The 24,992-nt window shown below is 36.4% G+C and overlaps 2 protein-coding genes across 2 annotated transcripts; one reads left to right on the forward strand and one right to left on the reverse strand.

The window, feature by feature from the left end:
* Positions 1-5,903: 5,903 nt before the first annotated feature.
* On the reverse strand, positions 5,904-18,751 carry LOC107041676 (jmjC domain-containing histone demethylation protein 1). Its single transcript, XM_015262327.2, has 6 exons — positions 18,707-18,751; positions 18,305-18,584; positions 14,009-15,021; positions 8,865-9,180; positions 6,979-7,274; positions 5,904-6,896 (listed from the first exon to the last, which is right to left on the reverse strand). The coding sequence occupies exons 1-6, from the start codon at positions 18,746-18,748 to the stop codon at positions 5,904-5,906; spliced, it is 2,940 nt and encodes a 979-aa protein (XP_015117813.1). The 5' UTR covers positions 18,749-18,751.
* A 1,504-nt stretch (positions 18,752-20,255) lies between these two features.
* On the forward strand, positions 20,256-24,895 carry LOC107041679 (coiled-coil domain-containing protein 42 homolog). The gene is made up of 4 exons (XM_015262331.1): positions 20,256-20,378; positions 21,948-22,236; positions 24,025-24,264; positions 24,327-24,895. The coding sequence occupies exons 1-4, from the start codon at positions 20,260-20,262 to the stop codon at positions 24,675-24,677; spliced, it is 999 nt and encodes a 332-aa protein (XP_015117817.1). The 5' UTR covers positions 20,256-20,259; the 3' UTR covers positions 24,678-24,895.
* Positions 24,896-24,992: the final 97 nt, after the last annotated feature.

Genomic DNA, 24,992 nt, shown 5'->3' on the forward strand with positions numbered 1-24,992 from the left:
AAGGGTCACAAGGGTCACGAGGGCCAAAGTGTCAGATCTTGGATTATTCCAGGGGGAAAGTCGACTTTCGCCAAAATCGATTTTTTTACCTGGGTGAACGTGGATTCCATCTATTTAAGCGACGGGCTCTTCAGAATTCTCAAAAGTATGTGGAAAAAGTGAAAACTGAAAAAGTTTTTTTTTCGGATTTTCAAAGGGTCAGATTTTCCGTGTTTCCCGGGGGAAAGTCGACTTTCGCCAAAATCGAATTTTTTAGCCGGATGAACGTTGATTCCAACTATTTAAGCGACGGGCTATTCAGAACTCTCAAAAGTATGCGGAAAAAGTGAAAACTGAAAAAGTTTTTTTTTCACCCGGAGCCAAACGGTCAGATTTTCGGTTTTTACTTAAAACAAGGGTCGGATTTGTTAACAATTTCATTTTTTATTTGGACAATGCATGCAAGCGGAGGGACAACAGTGGCTATAATAGATTCTGCAACCCTCTCCCCTTGTTGGATAAAAATTTCAAGCCTGTGCATCTCCCCTTCACGCTCTCGTGAAATGTCGATTTTCGAGATTAAAAAAAAAACAATAATTGTATTTTTTATTTCAATAACGCATGAGTAAACAGGGATATGAACCCAGATTCAATATAGGCCCATAGAATTACGGGGACCGGCAAGGATTTAGAAAGTCTGAATACAAGTCCTGCTTACTCCTAACAAGTGCTGAAATGGGACATAACCAGAGGTAGAAAGGTCTCGGAAGCACTTGGGAAGAGGCTTCCCAAGACCTATCCAGTTCTGAACGGAAAGACCTAAGTAGAACTTGTCAGGTCCAATTATTCGACTCGGGTAATTGCGGCCGGAATGACAAAAAAAGAATTCTTTGAATAGAATGAAGCCAATTCCCATTTTGATTTTTGCATATTTTTCTTATGAAAACCAAAAAATAGTCTTCTACATGTTCCGAAACATAAAATTTCATGAAGACTCACAACTAAAATGTCTTTTCGTACGCAATAAAATCGAAAAAACCACTAGAAAAAGATCCATTATATACCAATTTTACTCTATGAGAGCTTTCAAGGAATATCTGAGGATTGTTTTACAAAACCCTCTTCACTCTGCTCTACAAGAAATCTTCTCGATAAAAATCTCTCGTAGAATCAAAGATTGAATATCTTAGTGCCACTCCTAAGAATGATAACGCCTAAGCAATGCAAATTCATCAGGATATTCTGAATAATCAACATTAAAAAATAATTCGTCAGTACAACTTTTCCTTTATTCACTTTACGTACTAGTAATTCAAATATGTGCTACGTATTCATCTGTAAAACTAAATGTACAAATATTCTTCAAGTCGTACGAGTTTGAGAAGAAAAATTTTAAAAATAAAATTTCCCTCGTATCGACTCAGTGCCTCCTATCCTGCTTTATACAGATAGTTGATTGTTATTATTCTAAAGAATTATAATTACAAATAATCATACCACGTGGAATTCATTCATAATGCAATGTACGACCCCAATTATCGAATATCCTAATTCATGAAAAAATAAAATTCTGAGAATTTCTCGCATGGTTGAGATCAAGGGTCAAATACTCCTCAATTTCCCTATTTTTCCTTCGTATAAATCAATAGGCAAGTGATAGAACGATTCAAGTTGACGTGAGAAGTTGATTTTTCACATTGCGCTGAATAAAAAATTATGACCGTGAGTTATCTGTAAAAAAAAAATCAACAGGAATTTTTTTTCGTCAGCAATCTCTTCAGCTACAGAAAAATCCCCTGATGATTGCTCTCAATTATTCATTGTTCAGACAATTCCACAATTATCAAAGATCTAATCGAATTCGAATCGGTCTATCCCTTCTTCACTGAAATGGAAAAAAAAGAAAAATTAGAATCCACGGGCGAGTGGGAAGACAAAACGTATCCTTAACATAAACCTGAAAATATCAATAACACAACCCTAAATGGCTCTGATAAATTCATCACGAAAGATATTATGCTTGATTTCTATGGATTGCACACTAAGCTGCCTCTGCAAATGTCAATGAAGAAAAGGAAAATTTAAAATGTCATAATTCCATCAGTGGGATGTATCATACAATAAATAACAGAATTTTTTGTGCATTGCGATGTACAAAAGCGTATAATTTCTATGGCTTATCACCTATGAGGAATTATCTCTACTCATTTGATTCGTCATTAAATCAATCTCCTGAGAACTCGAGGCACAACCCCTCAGCCCTCAAATTTCCTCAATTAAAACAGAAATCTCATTCACTCAATCACATAATTCAAAATATCTTAATCGGACACTAAAATCTTATCATATTTCACACGATAAAATACAATTTATAGCGAAGTGATGTTAGAAGGCGAGTCTTCAAATCTCACAACAATTGGGTTTCTTGAAATTTTCTTACTGAATAAACTGATGATAATGAATTACGAAATTTGAATGAAAAATATGAGATAACTTCCGTTTGTAAGAATGAAGACAAATTAAAGATAACTTCCGCCATTAAGACGTATCACAATGCTTCATACGTGGACGTTTCTTCAACATGACGCTATTTCAAATCTCCCAAAATGTCTCAATTTTCCATTATGCTTTAAGATTACAAAAGTATGTTTCTCATATTTTTCATTAAATTTTTCTATCCGGGATTTATCAAAAATGTGGAGAGGCCGTATTCAAAGATTAAATCGAGGGTTTCAAACATCCTGGCATCAATTTTCATCTTCTTGAAACAAATTTCCAGATTATTCTACGGATACACCTGAAACTAATACAGGATGTCCAAAACGAATCTGACATATCGTGAGAGTAGCTCAGGGGTTATTTGGATACAAAAACACCAATGAAGTTTTTGTCTCTGACGGTTTGTTTATGGGTTAAAAAAAAGAATCGCCAATCAAAGGCTATTCCTCGATAGTGAGATCGTACCCCCTTTCCCATTTAAGGGGTAACAGAATGTCCCTAATTTGCCAAATTTTCGAACAAATTTCCTGCTGAAAGTTATCGATACTTTTACAAATTCAAGCACATTAATCTGCAGGGAGCGATGATGAAGTTCAATGTGCTTTGGGTTCAAAAAATATTAATAACTTTGAGCAGGAAATTTGTTTGAATGTTTCGAGGAAACGGTGGCCTTCTGTTACCCCTTAAGGGGAGACTACCGTGAGTTTTTAAATTCGCGGACTATTGGAGTGAGATTTATCATGCATTGAGGATCGATTAAATATGCCTTAAAACTAATAATTAGTGCAAAAAAATAATTGTTCATTGTTTCTTTGCCCCACATACGCTTGAAGTGTTAAAAATAGTCCAGGGCCTCCAATTGTTGAACTACAGAGGGTTTTTTTAACAAAATTTTTGAAACAAGTGTACAATAGCGATAGGGAACTCGCATGAAGCTCAATTCTTTCTAATCCCCCTATTCACACATTCCTCGTAACATATGGATAGTTAGACGGCGAAAATTACGGAGAAATATTACCTAGATATCTTATAATAATTAATTGAAAATCAGCCGTTTTCGAGGCCAATTTTTCGGTCATGAAGTCATGAAGACGATCAGGTAACGCTTCATTGGTCGAGTGTAAAGAGAGTGGGGAGTTGTCGTCCTCCATTGGCCGAGGCCCATCTCAAGATTGGGTTATATCGACTCGAGCCATTCTCTAATTGGTCCAGTACTCGACTGTCTGTATGACGTCAATAGCGATTTCAAACCGTTTGAAATCTTCAACTTTTAGCAATTAATTATTAATTAATGAACAATATTTCAAACGTTTGTGAATAAAAAATGAATTATTCAGGTCCCAAACTTGAGATTAGAGAATGGAAAAAAATTCATGCAGGTTCCTTATTACGAATTAGCTTTTTGAAATTCGACTGTAACACAGCTAATTTCGTTTTTTTTATTTAAAAAATTGCACTATTCATTCTCCAAATATTCAAAATGTATTCTTGATTCTTTCAGAAACCTTTTTCCTGCTCTTTTACGTGAGTGGGGCAATTTTTTATATTAAAAAAACTAAATTAGCTGGGTAGGAGTCGAATTTCAAAACGTAATTGTTATTGTGCAAAAATTTTGAAAAAAGACTGTAGCTCAAACATTGAATGCCGTAGACTATTTTACATTTTATAAGCGTCTGCGGCGCAAAGGAGCAATGAACAGTTAATTTCTTTTTCACTAATGATTCGTTTTTAGACATATGTAATCAATCTTCCGTGTATAAAAAATCTTACTCGAAAAGCCCGCGACTTTTAAAACTCATAGTCGTCTCTAAGGCGGAGGGATGATAGCATTGAATATCTAATCGATTCCTATCAATCTTATTCCTCCATATCGAATGAGAGTGGAGATATGATTTTTTTACATTGACTTTGATTTTTAGGGTCACATTGCGCGTTGGAATCACACAACGTTGACGTAGCGTTGAAATTCCTTGCGGGTTTTCTCACCCGATGATAAAAGAATAATTATTTTCAGATTATTGCGCATTAAACACTCAATCGATTGCCATCACTTTCATTTCTCCAGCCGAAGTGAGCCTTCATATGTGGACGTCCGCATGAAAAGGGACCACTTTGGCACTATTAGAGTTATGTATATGCCGATAATCTTGATCTGATTCTGCAAATTTAGAGCCAAAAATGAACTTGATATCGTAAAGAGTGACGACGCTATAGACAATCGAAAAAATAATTTAACATGGGTTTAAATGGGAGTTGGCAAGAGAAAAACGTGAATATCTCGGAAAATAGAATCGACAAAGTGGTCCCTTTTCGTGCGGACGTCCACATATGAGAGATCGTGGACCCTCAACTTTCACTTCTCAAATTAAATCTAGACGATAAACTACACANTCTTCAAATATGAATTTTCAAAAAGAGGGCGATTTGCAATGGATTTTTGCTTTGTCAACGCATAACTCCTGAAGGGGAAAGAGAACCCCTGTATCTATATGAAATTATACAATTGTTCTTTTTGCTGCAATTATTATTCTTTATTTACTAAACTACTTCACTGACTCAACGATACAATGATCGAGTCGATAAAGAAGTTTCATTGATAAAAATTAATAATCGTAGGAGAAAACAATTCTAAAAGTTCATATAGATACAGGGGTTCCGTTGCCCTTAACGAAGCGCCGGAGAGAAAAATTTCATTAGGGTTTTTGTCTCCAAATAACCCCCCAAGCTACCCAGCCCTGAAATTTATTACGGGGTTTCTCACCCGATGATGATAGAAGAATAATTTTTTTCAGACTATTGTGCATTAAATGCCCAATCGATTGCCATCACTTTCATTTCTCCAGCCGAAGTGAGCCTTCATATCTCTTCAGATATGAATTTTCAAAAAGAGGGCGATTTGCGGTAGCTTTTTGCTTAAAAGGAAACGGAATCCCTGTGTCTATATGAACTTTTATAATTGTTCTTTCTCCTGCAATTATTGTTTTTTATTTACGAAACTACTTCACTGACTCAACAATGCAATGATCGAGTCGATAAAGAAGTTGCGTCGATAAAAATTAATAATCGTAGGAGAAAATACAATTCTAAAAGTTTATATAGACACTGGGGTTCCATTTTCTCTCAAGAAAGCGCTAGAGACAAAAATTCCATTACCATTTTCGTCTCCAAATAACCCTCACTATATATCAGATTAATTTTAGGACCCCCAGTACTTTCCAATATAACAAAAACTTCAAGACCCGCTTATCGTAATTCTTGATATTCTCTCCAAAAAATCCCTTCACATTTCCCTCCGAACCCAAAAAATCCGCCGACATCCCCAGAACAATTTCCCCAAGCCTCAACGCATCCCCTCCCACCCCTTCGCAATTACAATACCTCCCCAGGTACACGCACCCCATCCTCCCCCTTCTCCAGTTCCCCCCTCACGTCCCCCTCTCCTTGACCTTCTTCTCCTCCACAAGTTTAACATCCGTCACATGAAGATTATGAATACTTCTAGCAGCAAACCTGATGACTCCCTGCGTGGAAACCTGGGTAGTGTGCCTGAGATCGAGCCTCTTCAATGCCTCACACCTCGTCAGATGTTCCAAGCTGGTCTCTGTCAGCAGTCGGCAATTGGATAAATTCAAACTCACAAGATTGGCGATTGCCAGAGCAGGAGGAGTCGATATCTGTGCAACTCCAGCATCAGTGACCCTTCCACAAGAGCTCAAATCAAGAATCTCAAGATGTGGCAGATGCTGAGCGATGTACCTGAGGGCGACATCAGTGATGTCACACCCAGCCAGCGACAGATTCTTCAGATGCTTCAACCTGGATGTTTTGTCAATCAGCCCAGGTCTGGAGTCGGTGGGTGGACTGAGCACCTCTCTGAGGCTGGAGTCATTGAGTCCAGACACATGAGAGAGATCGAGACTCACCAGAGGTGGACAGGTGCAGGTTCTCAGGGCACAGACACCTGCCCAAGTGCATCCCTTCAACGAGAGAGATCTCAATTGTGGGAGCCTGCCCAGCAGCCAAGCCAGTTGTCTCTTAGCCACGTTTGACCAGTCCAGGCAGAGAGTTTCAGGCTGTCTCCTAGCAATTCCAGTCAAGTGTGAGGCTGTTAAATGCGCATGAGACATGTCCATTCGTCTCCAGAGAGTGGGATCAATGCTGTATCTAGCCCAGGTACGACAGACAACAGCACAACTGGCTAGATCCTTGGGTGATAAGTACTTGAATATCGCCAACAGTGCTATTTTGTTATAAACCGGTGACTTGTCAGTTATATGAACTGGGGGAATTTGAACGGGTCTAACTACCACTACAGGACGCTTCAGGGATTTGTTACTTGATCCTGTTAATTGGGCTGCCAATTGGGTTCTCAGAGCTGATCTTTGGTCACCCTCGGCTGCCTCACGATCATTCCAGGTCTGGAAACATTAATTAATTGGTTATTTGGAGGACTGGCGGGAGATGGGCAAGAGGACTTTGAGAGGAGAATTTGGGTTCTACCTCTGCTGGGTCTGGTCTTGCTCTTTTGCTGGGGGTGGTGGCGCGTTCGGAGTCTGTTGTGGGGGCTGATGAGGCTGCTGAGGAGACGGAGATTTTTCGCACACGATTCTTGGGGGGACGGGGACGGTGGTCCACGTTGCGACCACTTTGACAGCATGAGGGGCATTCCCAACTGTTGGGGATGTCCTCGTTGATGGTGAGACGTTGGGGATCGATTCCCACGCAGGCTGGGTGGACTATGTCGAAGCAGATTGAGCATTCCATTAGGGTGGAGGGGGTCACTGGTGTTGGTTTACCTGAAATTAATTTCATTTTATTATTTGGGGTGAAGTGGCATAGCTCGATTTTAAAAATTAGTAAAAACGTTTATCATTTAAAATTTTTTTATTGTAGAATGATAATTTTTGAAGATTCCACGGCCTTGTAACACTGAGTGGCAATTGGAGAACATTTCAGATTATCAGAATAAAGAAAAAAAACATACAAGATGACGTTCGATAGATAATACACGCGGGCGGTTCCCGGATTTTTTCCCCGGATTTTTCCGGAAAATTCCCTGGAGAAAATTTCCCAGAAAAAATTCCTCCGGAAACAAATTACCGGAATTATTTCCCCTTACGAATGTAAAAAACAATTACACAAACACACATTACCAATGTCGATTTTATTTATTAAATTATTTAATCTTCAAAGACACGCCAGATGAGAATTCAACTTTTTCAATAAATTAATAATAAATAAATTACGTTACTGCAATAAATTAATCGTCAATAATTTCGAACCTATTCCCCCAAATAAATCGAATTAATCTCTTGCCCCAATAATCAATGAATCTTCATTAACAACCATTCTCGTTCTACAAAGTGGCAGATTCATAAAAAAACATTGACAACATACAACAAAACATCATCTTATACTACCAAAACAATCCATTTCAAAAGAAACATATTTCCAAACAACCAATCATGAATGAATAAATTACATTTCCGAAAAATTAACAGTCAACGTTTTCAAAACAAGTTCCCTACATAATGCGATACAAATTCTCATCCCTATAATTAAATCAATCATATTGTTCTATCAAACTACATATTCAAAGTAGATCCGTCTGAACAATGGAATACCATGTGTATCTTGGAGAAGTAACGAGAATACATTCCGACATTAACAGTGAAGTTAAAAATTATAATATGTTCATTTTCCCTTTTTGCCGGAGATTTTCAGGGGAAAATATTACGGGAAAATAATTCCGGGGGAATATTAAGACGAGGGATTTTTTTCCACGGGGAAATTTTTCCGGGGGAATTTTGACGGGGGAATGTTTTCCGGCAAATATTTTCGGGGGGAAAAAAAGCCGGTCACTCACGTGGGCCTTAAACAATCTGTAAATAGTTCTAATCTAGTCTATATCTCTTCATAAGAGATTAGGGATTGTCTATAAGAATATGACTAGTTAATCATGGAACCATGTCGATAATGAAAAATTATACTATTTTTTCTAAAGATTAGGGAATTTACAATTCAAAAAAATTTCTTTGTTTTTAAGATGAATGTATAATTGGCAATTATGGACTGCATGAAAATCTGTCTATCATCATTAGGTTTGGAAACATTTTGAGTAATTTCATCTTATAATACTAATGAAATGGCTCAATTCGATTTTAATTATCCGTTAGTTTTCAATGAATATCTCGGAATCTAAGGCAAACAGCAGAATTTTTGTCATAAACTTTTTTGTAGCCCTCAATTCGCCCCATAAAAATTGTCATTACGAAAATTTCGCCATCTCCCTTTGATTGGGAGATATTCCCCGAAAACTCAGCTAAGAGCTGAGTAGATTGGAATGGTTTTACCCCTCCGCTACTAAATAAACTAATGCAATTTACCCATAAGTGGAGCTGGATGCTGGCCCCAGCCGTCCAATTGACAGACTTTGCAGGCTGCAGTCACAGGTAACATCGGTCTCAGACACTGTCTCATCCCACAGGTCTGTTTCGCTCTGCCAGTACCGCCGAATTTCACCATGTCTTGACAGTAAACACACTCTCCACAGTCTTGTCGTGTACAAGCTTCACACTTCTTACATCGCGTTCTTCTTCTTCGTGGCACTGTGGGTTTCGTCTCTTGTTTGACTTCGTTGGAATTGGCTGAGTTGGGGGATGGACGTTTGGTGTAGCTCTTCCTCCCTACTTTCATTCGTTCCTGAAAATTAGTCAAAAATTAGTCGAAATGAAGGATAACAGAAAGGTGGTTATTTTTCAAACATTCGGTTATAATACTCCGAGACCTTCAAAATTATTAGTAGTAATACCCCAAGGGCTTCAAAGTGATCGAGTAGTTCCCTCAACCTTCCCTGCAAACGAATGAGAGTATCGAGTTTTGAAAGATTAAAAATTTCCTTGAAAAACTTGTCACGATAACTTGTTTGCGGGGAAGGTTGAGGGAAATACCCGATTCATTTTGAAACTAGAATCGTCTCAGTGGTTGTTTAGTCCTTTAGGGAACTTGGGAATTTTTTATTATTATTAAAGTAGCTCTACCCTTACGGTAAATTCCAAGATTCTTAAAAACTGCAAAAAAATTGCAGAAAACTCGATTAGATTCGGAATTCTAATTTTTTTCTCAATTTAATTATCGTTTTGGTTTTTCAAAGAAGAAATGTTTAAAAATCAGGATTTAACCCAGTGTCTTATGTGAAAATCAGCATTTCCATTGTAATCAAAGATTAAAATCTGAATTTGTTTTTATTAGATGTGAAAAAATCAAGAATTTTTTTGACACCTCATGAAAAATAATCCACCGTTTTGCCAACAAGTTTTATTATTTATTTATAAGAGGGAAATGTTTGAAAAAATATCAATACATTGCGAAATTTAATTTAGATAATACTGACTGGGTATGAATTTTTTCAATTTTTTCCATGCAATTTATTTGAAAAATTTAAAAAGTAAAAATATCCAAAAGTACAGCGTAGCCGAAAGGTAGAGCTACTTTAAGGGGTTACGCCCCTTGCTCGCTCCGTTCGGAGACCCCCATATGATCTCCATGGGCCTTATTTTAACACCTATGAACCTTATTTAGACTCTTATGCTGACCCTTCATTTCTGACCTTCAATTTGGGATTCCTAATTTCGAGTAGCGAATTTTCATCACCAGAAGTCGATTTGAATTTTTATAATATAGAGAGATTATTTTTTTTATAACAGAGAAAGAAGGAACTGATAGAGAACTTGCTGATTCACCCCCGGACAAGTCATATCCCTAACAAAACACTTTCGAACTAGGAGCGAGAGAACGATTTGTTCGTTGATTTCTTTGAAATTATGCAGGATGTTTGAAGACAAAAACACTGATGAAATTTTTGTGTCTGACGCTTTGTTTGAATTATCAAGAAAAAAAGGCCAGCCAATTAAAACATTATTTCTCGATAGAGAGATCACATCTTCACTCCCATTTAACCCCTCAAGTACAGAGCCCATGCCACATATGGACCCTTTCCGTGACTAATAAAAATTCATTATCTTTCGTAATATTGCAGATATCGATATTCTAAAAAATTCCTCATGAAATAGACAAAATTATCAACACAATGCGACTCGATTTTTTCCAAGTTTTTAAAAATATTCGTCGTCAATACATAAATAATACGGAACTGAATTCGATGTCAGATGTATACGTAAATCTCTCGTTTATCGAGCTAATTTTCCTGAAAATTTTTGAAATTTTTACCGAACATACTCTACACATTCCTTTATCGAATGGTGCAAACGAAATTTTGATTCAATGAATTACTGATTTGTTATTAACAAATGTCCGACAATCGCCGATCATGGCAACCGCTTGTACTGCCGAATTGCGATTAGTCTTAAAAATTTCAAAAAAATCTGTGTAAAGGAATACGGAAATTGAACAACTTATTGGTGAAAACTCAAGATTATCATTAAATTTTAGATAATAATGTTTTGATCATCAGTGTAGAAATTGTCGTGTATTGAACAGCGAATTCGAGTAAACGGGAGGCCGCCGGCCGATGAGGCCACACCGCGCGATATGGGCGCCGTGCTTAAGGGGTTAAGGTGGAGGGATGATGGCATTGAATATCCAATCGATTCCAATCGATTTCACTCCTCGATATTGAATGAGAGTGGAGATATGAATTTTTTACGTTGACTCTAATTTTTAGGGTCAGATTCGTTTAGAAAGCAGATGTCTGACGCCGCCTTGAAATTCATTGCGGATTTTCTCACCCGGGTATGATGATAGAAGAGCAATTTTTTTCAGATTGTTCGGGCGACATAGAAAAGAGAGGAAAAAACTTTTCCGTTGCCATTTCAGATCCGTAAATAATCGTAAATGTCAGAACGTACGTCCAATAATCCTCAAAATTCTCCTAAAATCACGTTTACGTTTTTCTGTTTTATTACACCTTCCTCAACTTTTGAGACGAAATGTCGACGCTTCCAGTCATAAAACAATTGAGACATTCAGCGTACTTGGACTCAAGGGTCTGCGCAGGAGGCCAACAAAAAATAGAGGACTCAGCTGAGGACCCAGCAGAGGTACCCAATGTACAACCCCTCCTCCGACAACTCTTCAAGCCAATAGTATGAGGGATAATTACAATTCTAACCAATTACAATGAGACTCCCCTTCCTCCGTTGAGAATAGTATACGTTGTAGCAAAATAAGAAATAGAAATAAGTTAGTTCCTAAGTTTAAGGGGAAACGGAACCCCTGCGTTTATATGAATCTTTAGAATTGTGTTTTCTCCTGCAATTGTTATTTTTTATTCATTAAACTACTTCACTGACTCAACAATGCGATAATCGAGTCGATAAAGTAATTTCGTAGATAGAAATTAATAATTGTAGGAGAAAACACAATTCCAAGATTTGATGTAGAGAAAGGGGTTCCGTCTCCCCTTAACTGGAAGAGTCTCTTCCGAAGAGACAAGATTCCCCTCTATCTACAATTTTTTTGACTTTAACAAGACTATATCGTAGCTCTGTTAAGTGCACAATAAAATTCAAGTGACAATATAATCAACATTAGTGACTTTAACAATCTAAAAAACATTGAAAAAACATTTTAAAGTCCTGAAGTTTTGAAGGTGTAAATATTTTCTGAAGTAACTGTTGTGAAAATAAATTAAGTGTGTAGTGTATATGTGCATTTCCACGTTCATCAAAATACCCCAACTCGACATCGTCGAGTTGGTTTACGTCCCATCCATCCGATCGCCCAACGCAGGTATAATTTCGAATCTTAAAACCCCGAAAAGGATCGGTCCACGTGACGATCACGGAGGAAGCTTACGACACAGATCATTGTGCATTAAATGCCCAATCGATTGCCATCATTTTCATTTCTTCAGCCGAGGTGAGAGAAGAGATATGAATTTTCAAAAAAGGGGGTTTTGCGGTGGATTTTTGCTTTGTTGGCGAACACTCCTTAAGGATATCCAAGTAGTTCAGACAATTATTTCTGGGAGAAATCCTCTTCAGAGCTTATAGAATAGACCAAGAGTATTTTTTAGGCGCAATATCAACTTGTTTCCGAAGATTTTTTTCGAGAAAACCATTTTGACGTGGATACGTCTATGGTTTCACGATGGGCAGTCATTTTGGGAAATGGTCCTTATGTGCAGCGCCATCTATCGGAATATATATTCCATAATTGGACTGTCGGATATCCACCCTATGTTGAACAATGGGATGATTATTATACATATCAGTAGCGAAGCGGTAAGCAGAGTGACGTCGAAAAATGTAAATCTTACAGGAGAGCCGAAAAACTGATAGTGACTGTCCTTTTTTAAATTTAATCAAACTCAGGCACGGATTTCGTTCAATATCGAGAGAGATTTTAGCATGATAAGTTGCAACTTCTGCCGACTAGTTTTTAACAATTTTTATCGACTTATTGTTTTTCACACTGAAAGAGTTAAGTCGACGTAGCTCTCTTAATTTTCCCCTCCAACCGAGTTATGTCGACTTAAACCGCCACTCAATAAAAAAATCGACTGAGAAATTATCTAGTGGATGGATTTAATTAATTTTCCTTTAGTCTAAATCATCATAAAATCCTATAGTCGGTAAAGTAGGGAAGTTAGAAATACAATTCTTTAATTGAAACTACTCCAATTTAAGAAGAATATTAAGACTACCCATTGAATCCATACAAAACGAGTCAAGTCGACTTAGCTCATTTTTAAATCATTTTATTTCGGGTTATGTCGACTTAGCCACTCTAAAATGGATTTTCCCTAAACTGCGACTTAACCAGTTTTATTTTGTTCCGAAAGCGGTATTAATTATATTTCGAGGCTAGTAGTATTTTTCCGGCCTGTTGCGATGGGGTTTTTTACTCATGTGGCGTTGGCCTCCGAGCCGTAGGCGAGGACTGGCCAACCACACGAGGAAAAAAACCCCATCGCAACAGCCCAGGAACAATATTTTTCTGTAGTGATTTTCAAGTTTTCGAGTTTGGGAAGTATGTAATACCAATTCCCAGACGAGAAATCGTGAGAAGCAGTACAGAAAAATTAATTATGCGGCAGATGCATCATACCCTCAAGAGCGATTTCAGTGAAAAATTTATGTTCCAAAAAAAATGACAACCCGGTTGCCCGCTTCGCTACTGATATGACCTTGAATGAACTCCATTGACAATAATTAACTTTTAGAATTATTCCAAATTATCTTACATATGAAAATCTCAAATTCGAAAAACAATGGAAAATACTGGTGTTCATTCAAGATCATATGTAGCATAATCATCTCATAATTCAAGATAATTGTAATATTCGGAGACGGACATGGACCACCTGGGAATGACTGGCCCTCAAAACCCCGAGAAATGCCCTCCTAAAAAAATAAATTCTTCTCCCAAGAAAATGATTCTTTGGCAAAAGTAATTGTAAATTTTCAGAATTTATTTGGAACATGAAAAAATTCAATTTTCCAAATGAGAAAATAGGAATAGAAATTCATAAACTGCATTTCAGGCTCCAAACTAAACAATCACTCACCCTTTCCACAATGCTCAACGGCGGTGGTGTCGGTAGAATGGGATTCCCAGTGACCGCAGCCTCCGGGCTGTCATGCCTGTGCTGCTCTACGAGACACCTCACATCATGAATCAGAGCCACAGGATCCCTGATCAACTCAGGAACATTCTTCTTCGTGCTGGGCAGCGAGTGCAGATACATGACAATGCTCTTGAGCCCATGGAGCTCAAAAGGCGTCAGGTGCTGATGCATTTGAACAGGTGGAGTGACATGCTGCCTCTGTGTCTCAGAGATGTCTAGATGACTCCTCCCCAGGAGCACATGAACATACCTCTCGAGAACGTACCACAGCATCTCAGTGAAGAAGGGATATCTGAATTTCTGAGGTACTTTGGTCTGTTCCTCCACTTGTGCCACTTTCAGCTGCTTATCGATGCCAAAACTGTGGAGAAAGTTTCCACCAAAGACCAGGGAATCCTGAGGAGTGTAGACAGCATGAATCCAACCAGTTGGGATGAACAATGTCATCCCTGCAGTCAAACTGATCCTTCCACATCGATCCACCATGTCGCCGAAGAAAACATCTGATTGTTTTCCACTCAAAACCCATTCCTGATACAGTGCGAGGTTCTTCTCGGTAGGTGGGATCAACCAGAAGATCTTGCCACCTCTCAAAATGTGGTACCAGACACTGGTGCCTCCAAAGTCCACGTGGAAATCTGTGTAACAGCCCTTTACTGACATCAGACAGTACTTCTGGACCTTTGGGTACATCATGTCCTCAAGAAGATTTGTTGCTTCCACCTGGGACTCCTTCAGGTGCCTTGGCCACACTGTGTCCACCCAGTCCACCTGGCGTACGAGGGTTGGGGATTGTACGTAGTTTTCTAATTTTGTGTGGGAGAACTCGAGGGAGATGACGTTGAGGAGGCGAGCCTTGTTGGGGTCCTCGTAGTATCTCTGCCATTCTTTCATTGTCATGTCTTCGTTCTTTTGGGTGGTCACGTCCATCACGTCCAAAAGTCTTTTCGAACCTGAAAATAAGTTTTTAGAATTAATTTTTTAACTGTAATGTAATTAAATGGAAAAGGAAAAAGAAAAACAAAACAAAAGAATCAAAAATTTAAGTATGCATTATTAAGGGGAGACTACTATGAGTTTTAAAAGTTGTGGGTTATTGGAGTGAGACTTTTCATACGTTAAAGATCGATTATATAGATCTGAAAATGAATAATTGGTGCAAAAAAATGTTTTTTCATTGTTCGTTGGCCCGAAAACGCTTAAAATGCTAAAAACAGTCCAGGGCCTCCAACTTTTGAGCTACAAAATATTTTTTTTTTTCAAAATTTTCGGAAAAATGTGTGGAACAACGAGCCAGTTTTTCGGAATTCGACTCCTACACAGCTGATTTGGTTTTTTTTCATATAAAAAAATTCACTATTTGTGTAAAAAAAATACAAAAAAAGCAAATGTAGACATGTAAGAGGCGAATTAAAAAAAAAACTAGCTCGTAATTGTTATTCCACATATTTTTCTGAAAATTTTGAGAAAAAAAAATCTTTCGTAGCTCAAAAATTGGAAGCCCTGGATTGTTTTTGGCATTTTAAGCGTTTTCACTAATTATTCATTTTCAGATCTATATAATCGATCTTCAACCTACGAAAAGTCTCACTCCAATAACCCACGACTTGTAAAACTCATAGTAATCTCCCCTTAAGACATTTCGATAGATTAGTTAGTCTAATTTTATAATATAAGCAATATAAATAATGCTTTTCGTCATGAGTATCATTTTGACCTGTTCATTTTATTAATTCCGTTATTATACTTTGTGTTTATTTCAGTAACGAAGTGGTAAAACGGTTCAAGTCGACTCATCTCCCAGTTGAGTTTCTGAGAAATATTTCCGAATCTAAGAGCGATAGCGAAATTATCGTAATTACATTTGTTGTAGCTCTCAGACGGCTCTACAAAAAAGTTTATGATAAAATTTTTATTATCTCCTTTAGATTCCGAGATATTTATTGAAAACTGGCCAATAATCAAAATTGACTTGAACCGTTTTACCACTTCGCTACTGATTTAATTTGATCCTGTAATTGTTCGTGTACTGTTGGGTCCGGATGAAAAAATTAAATGAAATAAAATGAATTTTTTTGAGACGGTCTATTGAAGGAAATGTGAAGATAATTTTGTCAAATTAAACTGCTCAATGGGGAAATGTTTGTCTTTCAAAAGGAGAATATAATCCATTAAAAAAGGTAAAATGATTTGGATAAACGTCATTGAGTGGTAAACTCAGTAGCGAAGCGGTAAAACGGTTCAAATCGATTTAGCCCTTATCTGAGTTTTCGAGGAATATCTCCAAATCTACAGGAGATAACGGAAGAAGAGAAAAAATAATGACAATAATTTGACTATCTAGGTTAGCTTTCGAGATATTCATTGCAAACTGGCCAATAGTCAAAATGGACTTAAACCTTTTTACCGCATCGCTACTGAACTAATAATACGCGTTCTATTAAGCGTGAAGCATTTGTTAATCGAGTAAATAGGGAGTGGGGACTTTTCGGAAGAAAATATGAAGACGTCAACTGTAGACAATTTAGTTATAGCCTTAGGGCCTCCGAAAATTTCACGAACATAATTATAAAATGAAGTTGAGTTATTAAAATTACATTTTGAGAAAATTTATATTTTTTTTGTTGAAGATTCCCCTCTTACAAAGAAATTATAGATAATCATAAAAAGTTAAGCCACGTATTTATATTCATCCCGGCATAAATTACTCGAAACATAACGAATTTCATGAAAAAAAATGGCAAGAAACTTCTTTTCTTCTTCTAAAGTCCTCTCTACAAAAAGTCAGTCAATCATTCTTCCTAGTATCCCAATAACGAAATAATTGCCAAAATAATTTCCATAAACCAAAATTCATTCCGCAATCAATTTTGCAATTATCTTCGTAACAAATAATTGTGTTGAAAACGGTTAAAATACATTTTCTGTCAAGAATTCCTTCATCCACCAAAAAGCCTTCTCAATGTTTTCTCTAAACCACCACATAATCACAAAATAACAAGAAAAAATACAACAAAAATAACAAAAAAGTTAAGTGACGTACTAACACAAATTCTGACATTATTAATCGGAATATATCACGTAATCATTCTTGTTAATATCAGTCATTCTCGATGTAATGATCAAAATGATTCCCATAAACTAAAAACAGTCCCCCACCCAATTTAGCAATAATTTTTTTAACAAATAATTCGATCAAAAATAGTCAAGGCATTTTCAGCGGAAAATTCGCCCACTTTCAAAAAAAGCCTCTCAATATTTTCCCCAAATCCCTTCATTCCAGAAATAATATAAAAATAACAAAGAAATTTCAATTAAAAAAAAAACAAAAAGGTTAAGGCACATGCCAACAGAAGTTCTTACATCATAAATCGAAAGATATTAATCATTCTTCCTGCTATTACCCATTATCAATAAAATGAGCAAACCAATTTACACTAACCAAAAGCCATTCCATCATTCAATTTAGCAATTATCTCCTTAACGAATAATTCTGTCAAAAATTGTCAAGACATTTTCAGCTGAAAATTCGCTCACATTTAAAAAAAGCCTCTCAATATTTTCGCTAAATCCCTTCACTCCAGAAATAATACAAGAATAACAAAGACCTTCGAGTAAAAAGAAACAAAGGGTTAAGTCACATACCAACACAAGTTCTTAAATCACAAATCGAAAGATATTAATCATTCTTCTTGCTATCATCCATTATCAATAAAATGAGCAAACCAATTTCCATTAACTAAAAGCCATTTCCCCACTCAATTTAACAATGATCTCCTCAATAGAAAATTCCGTTGAAAATTGCCAACAGACACTTTCTGCTGATAATTCGCTTATCTTAAAAAAATCTTTTCCACATTGTTCCTAAACCCCTTCACTCTATAAATAATAATAGAATAAATTCCAACCAAAAAAAAAAGGTTAAGTCACATACAAACACAAGTTCTAACATCATTAATCGAAAGATATCACTTAATCATTGTTCCTGCTATCACCCATTATCGATAAAATGAGCAAAGTAATTTCCATCAACTGAAAGCCATTCCCCCACTTAATTTAGCAATTCTCCTCTTAATAAATAATCCTGTTAAAAATTGGCAAGACATTTTCTGCTGAGGATTCGCCCACCTTAAAAAAAACTTATCAATATTCTCCCTAAATCCTCTCACTCCAGAAATAATCCCAAAATAACAAAGAAATTCCAACAAAAAAAAACAAAAAGGTTAAGTGACGTACCAACACATGTTCTGACATCATTAATCGAAAAATTGGGGCTTGGAACCCTGAGCCCAAGTCCAGTTTTATCCCTGAATAATAAAGGAATACTGAGTCCATATCTCTGCAGAAAACTCAGATTGAGTTCAGCTCCATTCATCTCCCTGAAGAGTCCTGTGAAGTTACTGAGGTTATACCTCTCACACTCGATCTTCTCATCGAGCTGAAAGGTCCTTTTGCCCTCAATCTCCTCATCCCCCAGGGTCCAGTCGTCTGTGTAAAGTTTTCTCGTTCTCTCCCTCTGGTTGATACACAAACAAAAGAAAGGAAAATTTAAAAACACGTTTACAGAAATTCCTCTGGAGCTGAGAGCTGAGGCACTCCATTATTGGTTAATACTGTGATTTTCAGCCATTTGTTTACCAATTGACGCCTCCTGGGCAGCGAGGTGGTGTCATCGGCCATTGCGTACACGCTGTCAGAAACGTATCACCTTAAGCTCATTTAATACTCGATAATTTGATGATTTTATTTGTCGGTTTTGTTGGGGGATGTTCAATGGTTGAGGGAATCACTTATTAATCACATGACATGTCACAATTACGAGGTTTTTTTGTTAAAAATCAGGAGTTGATTACTCTGCTGCAGAGAACACTGCGAAACGTGGTCGCCATATTGTCATCAGGGAGGGGAACTTCAGGGGGTCGAGATCCCTAGGAAGAAAATATCACTAGGGCCTGGGGATATTTCGTTTACGGGTTTTCACTTGAATTATTTGAAATTGAAGTTGTAAATTAATTATTTATGGGGTTCTGGGGATTATGTAGAGTCATTGGGGGAATTAAATTGCTTCCTTGAGGAGGATTTGGGAATTTTTAGGAGTTTGTTAAAAGTATTAATTCATACACCAGGGGCATATCTGTATACATTGAGATGTCCAGAAGATGTGATCGTTGGATTTTATCTTGTCAAGATCGCTGATTATAAATAGGATAACCACTCTTGCGAAATCATGCCCTGTCTGTTTATTTATAACAATTTAATTGTTCGAACGATGATATCACGAAAGAGGTTGCAGATAGGGAAAAAAGTTTCAAACAAAAGGTATTTGACTTCTAGAGATACATATTTTTGTTCTACAACTTTTTTCGCTAACTATGATAGATAACGAGTTATAGTTGCGCGAAATGTCTGTGGTAAGCGCGTGGACCGCCCGCGCTCTCACTTAACGGGCTACATCTCTGGAAATAATGAAGATATGACAAGAAGGCACAATACCAAATCTATGTATTTTTTATGGGAGAATAAATTTAATACGATTTTTTTGACGTACCTCAACCCGTTCACTCGTGAAACTGTAATAAACAAAAACATTGTAGGCAATTTGTCCCACCATGCAGCACAAGAGCGATTATATCTCATTAGCGGTTAGGTGTAGGGAAAATTTTCAAAAAACAAATTATATGGGAAATTTAATGGCTAACATTTTTTGTTTGAACTATTTTTCTCTATCTCTATCGACTTTGCCGATAAACGCATTGGAGCGCGCAAATACATCACGCAAGTGCTAAAGCGCTGCCTGCTTCGCTCCCACGCCCGATAACTCTCTATCTATCATAGTTAGGGAAAAAGTTATGAAACAAAAAACGTGTATTTCTTAAAGACAAACATCTTTTGTTCGAAACTTTTTTTCCTATCTGCAACCATTTCTGTGATATCGTTTAAAAAAAGTTATAAACAAATAAATTGCGCATGATTTTGAAAAAATGGGTATCATATTTGCAATCATCGATTTAAAAAATTTAAAGTCCAATGATCAAATCTTCTGGACATCTCAATGTACACAGAAATGCCTCTGACGTATGGACTATATACGGAGTTATATGGAAGGAAGAGTGGGAGTGGAGATGCAAATAGTTTGATCGATAGAAAATAGTTCTTGAGAAATTTTGGAGAAGTGAGTTTCGAGAGAAATCATGGCCCCAAGGATGAATAAAGGACCCAGGAGTCTGGTCCAAAGGGCAGTTATTACAAGAAATCCAGAGAAAGCTATCTCTGAGTATTTTCAGTCGAAATTGGAAGCTCGTCAAGTTACGTGAGTAATAACAAGTGTTTTTCGGAGAATGACAAATACTTCACGAGCTGTTCTGTCATGATCTCGATAAATAACAGTTTCTGAAGGAAAATTTAGAGGGACATTTTTGGAAGGGAAAAATTTTCCTGCAAGGTTGACCTCGCATTATTTCTATAAAAATCGCTTATTTACAAGAATCTTACTCCTCATAATTTATCCACCCGGTTCTGTTTATCATTATTGAACAACTCCTTCCAGTCAATTTACACCGAGAAAGTAAACTATTTTTGCCAAATATTCATTTACTTGAGAGAAGCATTTCTTTTGTCAAAATCGTATTTCTCCAGACGAGTCATTCTCAGGCGAGTCTGATTAGGTTTCAATTATGACAATCATGTTACTCTAGAGGATGATTATGTTGCACATAACATTGGATGAACTCCTCTAATGATTATTATTTTTTCCTATTTTTCTTATTTTCTAGAGGGAAGAATTTTGATGAATTTTTTAAGGTTGATAATTATTGAAGGAGTTTACTCAAGGTCATAACTAACATGAGCATCTTCTAGAGCAATATGAGTGAAACCTGATGAGGATTGCCTGAGAATGACTCGACTGGAGAAATACATTATTGAAAAAATAAATACTTCTCCCAAGTAAATGGATATTTGGCAAAAATCATTTTTCTTCTCAGTCTACGCTCAAAAATCAGTAAAGGAAACAAAACTTCTAACTTGAAACAAGTGGGAAATTGCTCTTGTATTTCATATAGTATAGTTATTTTTGCTAATAAATTATCAATATGCTTCGGAATGGTTATTTTGCACATCATTTCCTTCTATCATGTGGAATTAATTCTTTATTTCATTTTATTAAATTGAATAAAACTCCTTCTTAACCGAGGGATTATTCACTCCCTGATTAAGTGATACCATGATTTCGAAATGAAGTCGGCTTCACGTGATTTCATGGTTGATTTCAGTGATTTCGGAAAAAATGAAATCAATAATTTCAAGTGGAACGCGATATGATTTCGTGACTACAATTGACTTCGAATGATTTCGTAGATTCGAAATCAGTGATTTCAGAGGCAATGAAATAATTGAAATTACGATGAATAAAATTCGTCACTTTCTCTTACAAGGCATTCATTAATTTCAAATGACTTCGGCGTGATTCCAAGACTTCAGCGTATTTTGGAAATGATTTCAGAAAGTTGAAATCATGTGATTTCAGTGATTTCGATGATTTCAATGATTTCATCACAGAGTGGCGCCATGATTTCGGGAGTGAGTAGCTCCTCATTTTGATTTGGAGAAAAAATTTGAATAATTTTTTTAAAATTCAGAAAAAATGTTGTACAAAATTATCCATTGATTTTTTTTGTAAACCTTTCCTGGAAAATTTGGATAATAATAAATCAATTTCTTATGATGACAAGAAATTCTCGAAGAAGCGTATTGTTATCAAATAATTGTTCAATTCCCCACATTTTATTTATGTGGAGATTATTTGTTTGCATTGAACTTATTATTAAACATCAATTATTTGTGTGAAAATAATTATAAATTATTTCAATTACAATTAAAGGAAATATCCAGAATGGGACGTAGCAAGACACGGGCCAGAGGCAGAGCTGATGAAGGCGCAAAGAGATTTGACTCAGGCTGAACAAGAGCTCGAGATAAAACGTGTTGAACATGAAAACAAACGTCACGACATGGATCAACAGTGGGCAGAGATGAGGAGAAAACAGAATCTGTTTCGAGAATCATTCGTGAAATTTGATCAGTTCGTTCAGGAGAATAGAGAGAAACGTGAGAGGGCCCAGAGGAAAATTAAAGAAGAGAGGAAACGACAGCAAAAATGCGAAGAAGATGTATTGTTTTTTTTATTATCTTGCTCAATTAATTCCTCACTTTGCCCGCTGCATTCAAGTTATGAAACGTAATGAGTCAAAAAACTGCCTTTACGATACAATTGACAAAAAGGGCACTTTTTTGCACGTTTGAACCGCCTTCCTCTCACCAGTATCATAGAATTTCGCACGATGCAATAAAAAAATGTACTTCCTAGCGAGTGTGATTACAAGCCGAGCCGAAGGCGAGGGCAACCTTACACTCGTTAACATTTACGTTTTTTCACTTGTATCGTAATATGAGATCCTCGCCAAATGTGCAGGACAAGAAAGTCGATGCTGAGAATTTCCGTCTCAATTTTTTCCTGAAAACATGGCGATTAGGAAAAAAATTTGAGAAAAGAATACTTGAAAAATAGCAATATCTCGAGAAATTTATATGAATGGGTGGACCTATTTGGATCGATTGAGATAGAAAACATAAGGACAAATATTTTAATTCTCTATGGGTACACCTTCTGGGCGCTTCTTTTTCCGATACGTCGATGTGGTTTACCACCCATTGCTACATTTTCCTTACATTAGATACGCAACAGCGAAATGGTACATCTTCATGATATTCGCTTCTGAATAAATTTATACCCGTAGGATTGGCATTTATGCGGTTCAAGTCAACGAAAAATTTATTCAAACTTGGGGCTGGTTACACCAAGCCCTGTTAGCTAAATAAATCGTCAGAATAAATTTTTGTCTAGGGTAAATTTATTCTTCAGTTAGACAATCTTAGGAATTCGTTGTAGAGTGCTTCCATTCAACCATTCGGTCGTGTATATTGACTAGATACTTCACAATTAGTGGTGTTATTGACAAATAATGATACTACATTGATACGCCATTTTTTTTTTTTTGTGGAATAGGGTAAGCTACCCAGTATCTGATTTACCGTGACAAATGGCGGCCTATCACCCTATATCATGCAGGGGGAAGACTGATTTCGTAAATCTTTTCCCACACTGCACAGAGACATTGATTACGGAAAAGGCTCTTTTAAAAAAGTTGTAATATTTTGGAGAATTTTTTAATCACACTTTTATCACATAAAAATGGCAGATGACTACATACCACTGTTTCAAAAATTGAGATACCTAGCTGTCTCTTCCCATGAGGTGTTAGTGTTTTGTTACCCACCATGGAACATGACAGCTAATAGATAATTTGCCACAGCGAATCAAATATTTGTAATTTCCACTTTTTTCAACTCATTCTGAATCTCAATTAAAAACGCTCTTTGTAAAAGTTCAGAATTTTTTCCATTTTTTTATCGTTCTATTATAATTTTTGGGAATTTCTACATGATGTACCACTCAATCAACAATTTTGGATTGCGAAAGATAAAAAAAATCCAGATAACATTCGAAAGATAGTACACCCGGGCCTTAAACTTTGAAGGTCTGAGTTTGAATCTCGATATTGAACCAAATACATTTTAAAAATCTGAAAAAAACTAGAAAGTTTACTTGTAGATGAAGATCACTGATAAAGATATGATTCCAAGAAAAATTACAAAATGTGGGAATCGAATCATTGCGATGCTCCCATTCGGAATAAAAAACGTCTAAACATTTTTTTAATTGCTCATAAAATTTTCGGTAATATAGTTGTTACAAAATTTCTCCAAACTCCCTTGTTTGAAAGATGTTATGAAAATTCTCAGTTGAGAAATACATCGAGTTGGCCTCATTCCTTTTATTGTGTTGCTGGTTTCTTTAGAAATTGCATATTTATTTAAAGTTGTATTTGTTTTTATAGATAAAAACCCTCAAGGATAAGATAGAGCACATGACCGAAGTTCGTGACAAAATGCAGAGATACGTGAAAGATTATAAAAGTGCGCAGAGTTATTTGGAAAAAGTTATAAGTGAAACTGGGGAGTTTCAGTCCATAAGTGACATTTTTAATCGATTCGAGAGTCTTGTAGAGGCAAGAAAAACATTGACGATGAATCAGGACGAGAATCTGAATGCCCTAGGGAAAACTAGTACTGAAATGGTAGAAAAATTCAATTAAGACAATTACTCTCATATTTGTAATAAATTAAATTTCTTTTCCAGCAAAAACTCACGGAGGAGAAGGGACAGAAGCTGATGACTTTGAATAATCAATTGGCGACTCTTGAAAGTAGATATGACCGAGCTAAGGCTGGTGCACTGAAGTGGGAGGGAATCGTCACGAAAATCAAATCGACGGCTGGGGATAAGAATTTGGAATTAACGCAGACCAAGTCCTGTTGCTGGAATATTTATCAACAGATTTGTAAGAGGAAGGGAATTCCGGTGGAAGTTGATAAAGGGGATATTGAGAATCAACTGGTCCATATTAAGAGCACGATCTTGGAGCTGAAGAGAATTGTGAAGGCTGCGAACAAAAAAGCGATGAAAGAAGCGAAAGGACAAAAAGCTTGACTTGCGATATCAATTTTTTTAAATCAATTCTGTTCAAGTCTACTCCTAAAATTGTGGTTTCCTCCTATAAATGAAGAATTTTGGATAATAATTATGGTAGCAAATGAATTTTGACGAGGAAAAAAATATTGGGAAAACATGGGACAATGAGGGATTCTAAATCCAAAATTACTTTTTTCCAAATGAAGTGAATAATTGGAATTGTAGATATAATCGGTATAAATAAATTTCTGGAGAAAATTATCCAGGAAATAGAATCGAATGAATTGGTTGAATTTTATTTTTTTTTAATCTCTTGAGTTTTCTTCCTTGAAG

The sequence above is a fragment of the Diachasma alloeum genome, unplaced genomic scaffold, assembly GCF_001412515.2.
Source record: "Diachasma alloeum isolate Michigan unplaced genomic scaffold, Dall2.0 Dall_scaffold_00371, whole genome shotgun sequence".
Lineage (NCBI taxonomy): Eukaryota > Metazoa > Arthropoda > Insecta > Hymenoptera > Braconidae > Diachasma > Diachasma alloeum.

Excerpts from the sequence above, each read along its gene's own strand:
- LOC107041679 (XM_015262331.1), top strand. The coding sequence starts at position 20,260 with ATGGCCCCAAGGATGAATAAAGGACCCAGGAGTCTGGTCCAAAGGGCA. Across the intron at positions 22,237-24,024 it reads AGCAAAAATGCGAAGAAGAT|ATAAAAACCCTCAAGGATAA; the intron begins GTATTGTTTTTT and ends TTGTTTTTATAG. Across the intron at positions 24,265-24,326 it reads GGAAAACTAGTACTGAAATG|CAAAAACTCACGGAGGAGAA; the intron begins GTAGAAAAATTC and ends TTTCTTTTCCAG.
- LOC107041676 (XM_015262327.2), bottom strand. The coding sequence starts at position 18,748 with ATGGCCGATGACACCACCTCGCTGCCCAGGAGGCGTCAATTG. Across the intron at positions 18,585-18,706 it reads TGCCCAGGAGGCGTCAATTG|AGGGAGAGAACGAGAAAACT; the intron begins GTAAACAAATGG and ends TGTATCAACCAG. Across the intron at positions 7,275-8,864 it reads GCATCCAGCTCCACTTATGG|GTAAACCAACACCAGTGACC; the intron begins GTAAATTGCATT and ends AATTAATTTCAG.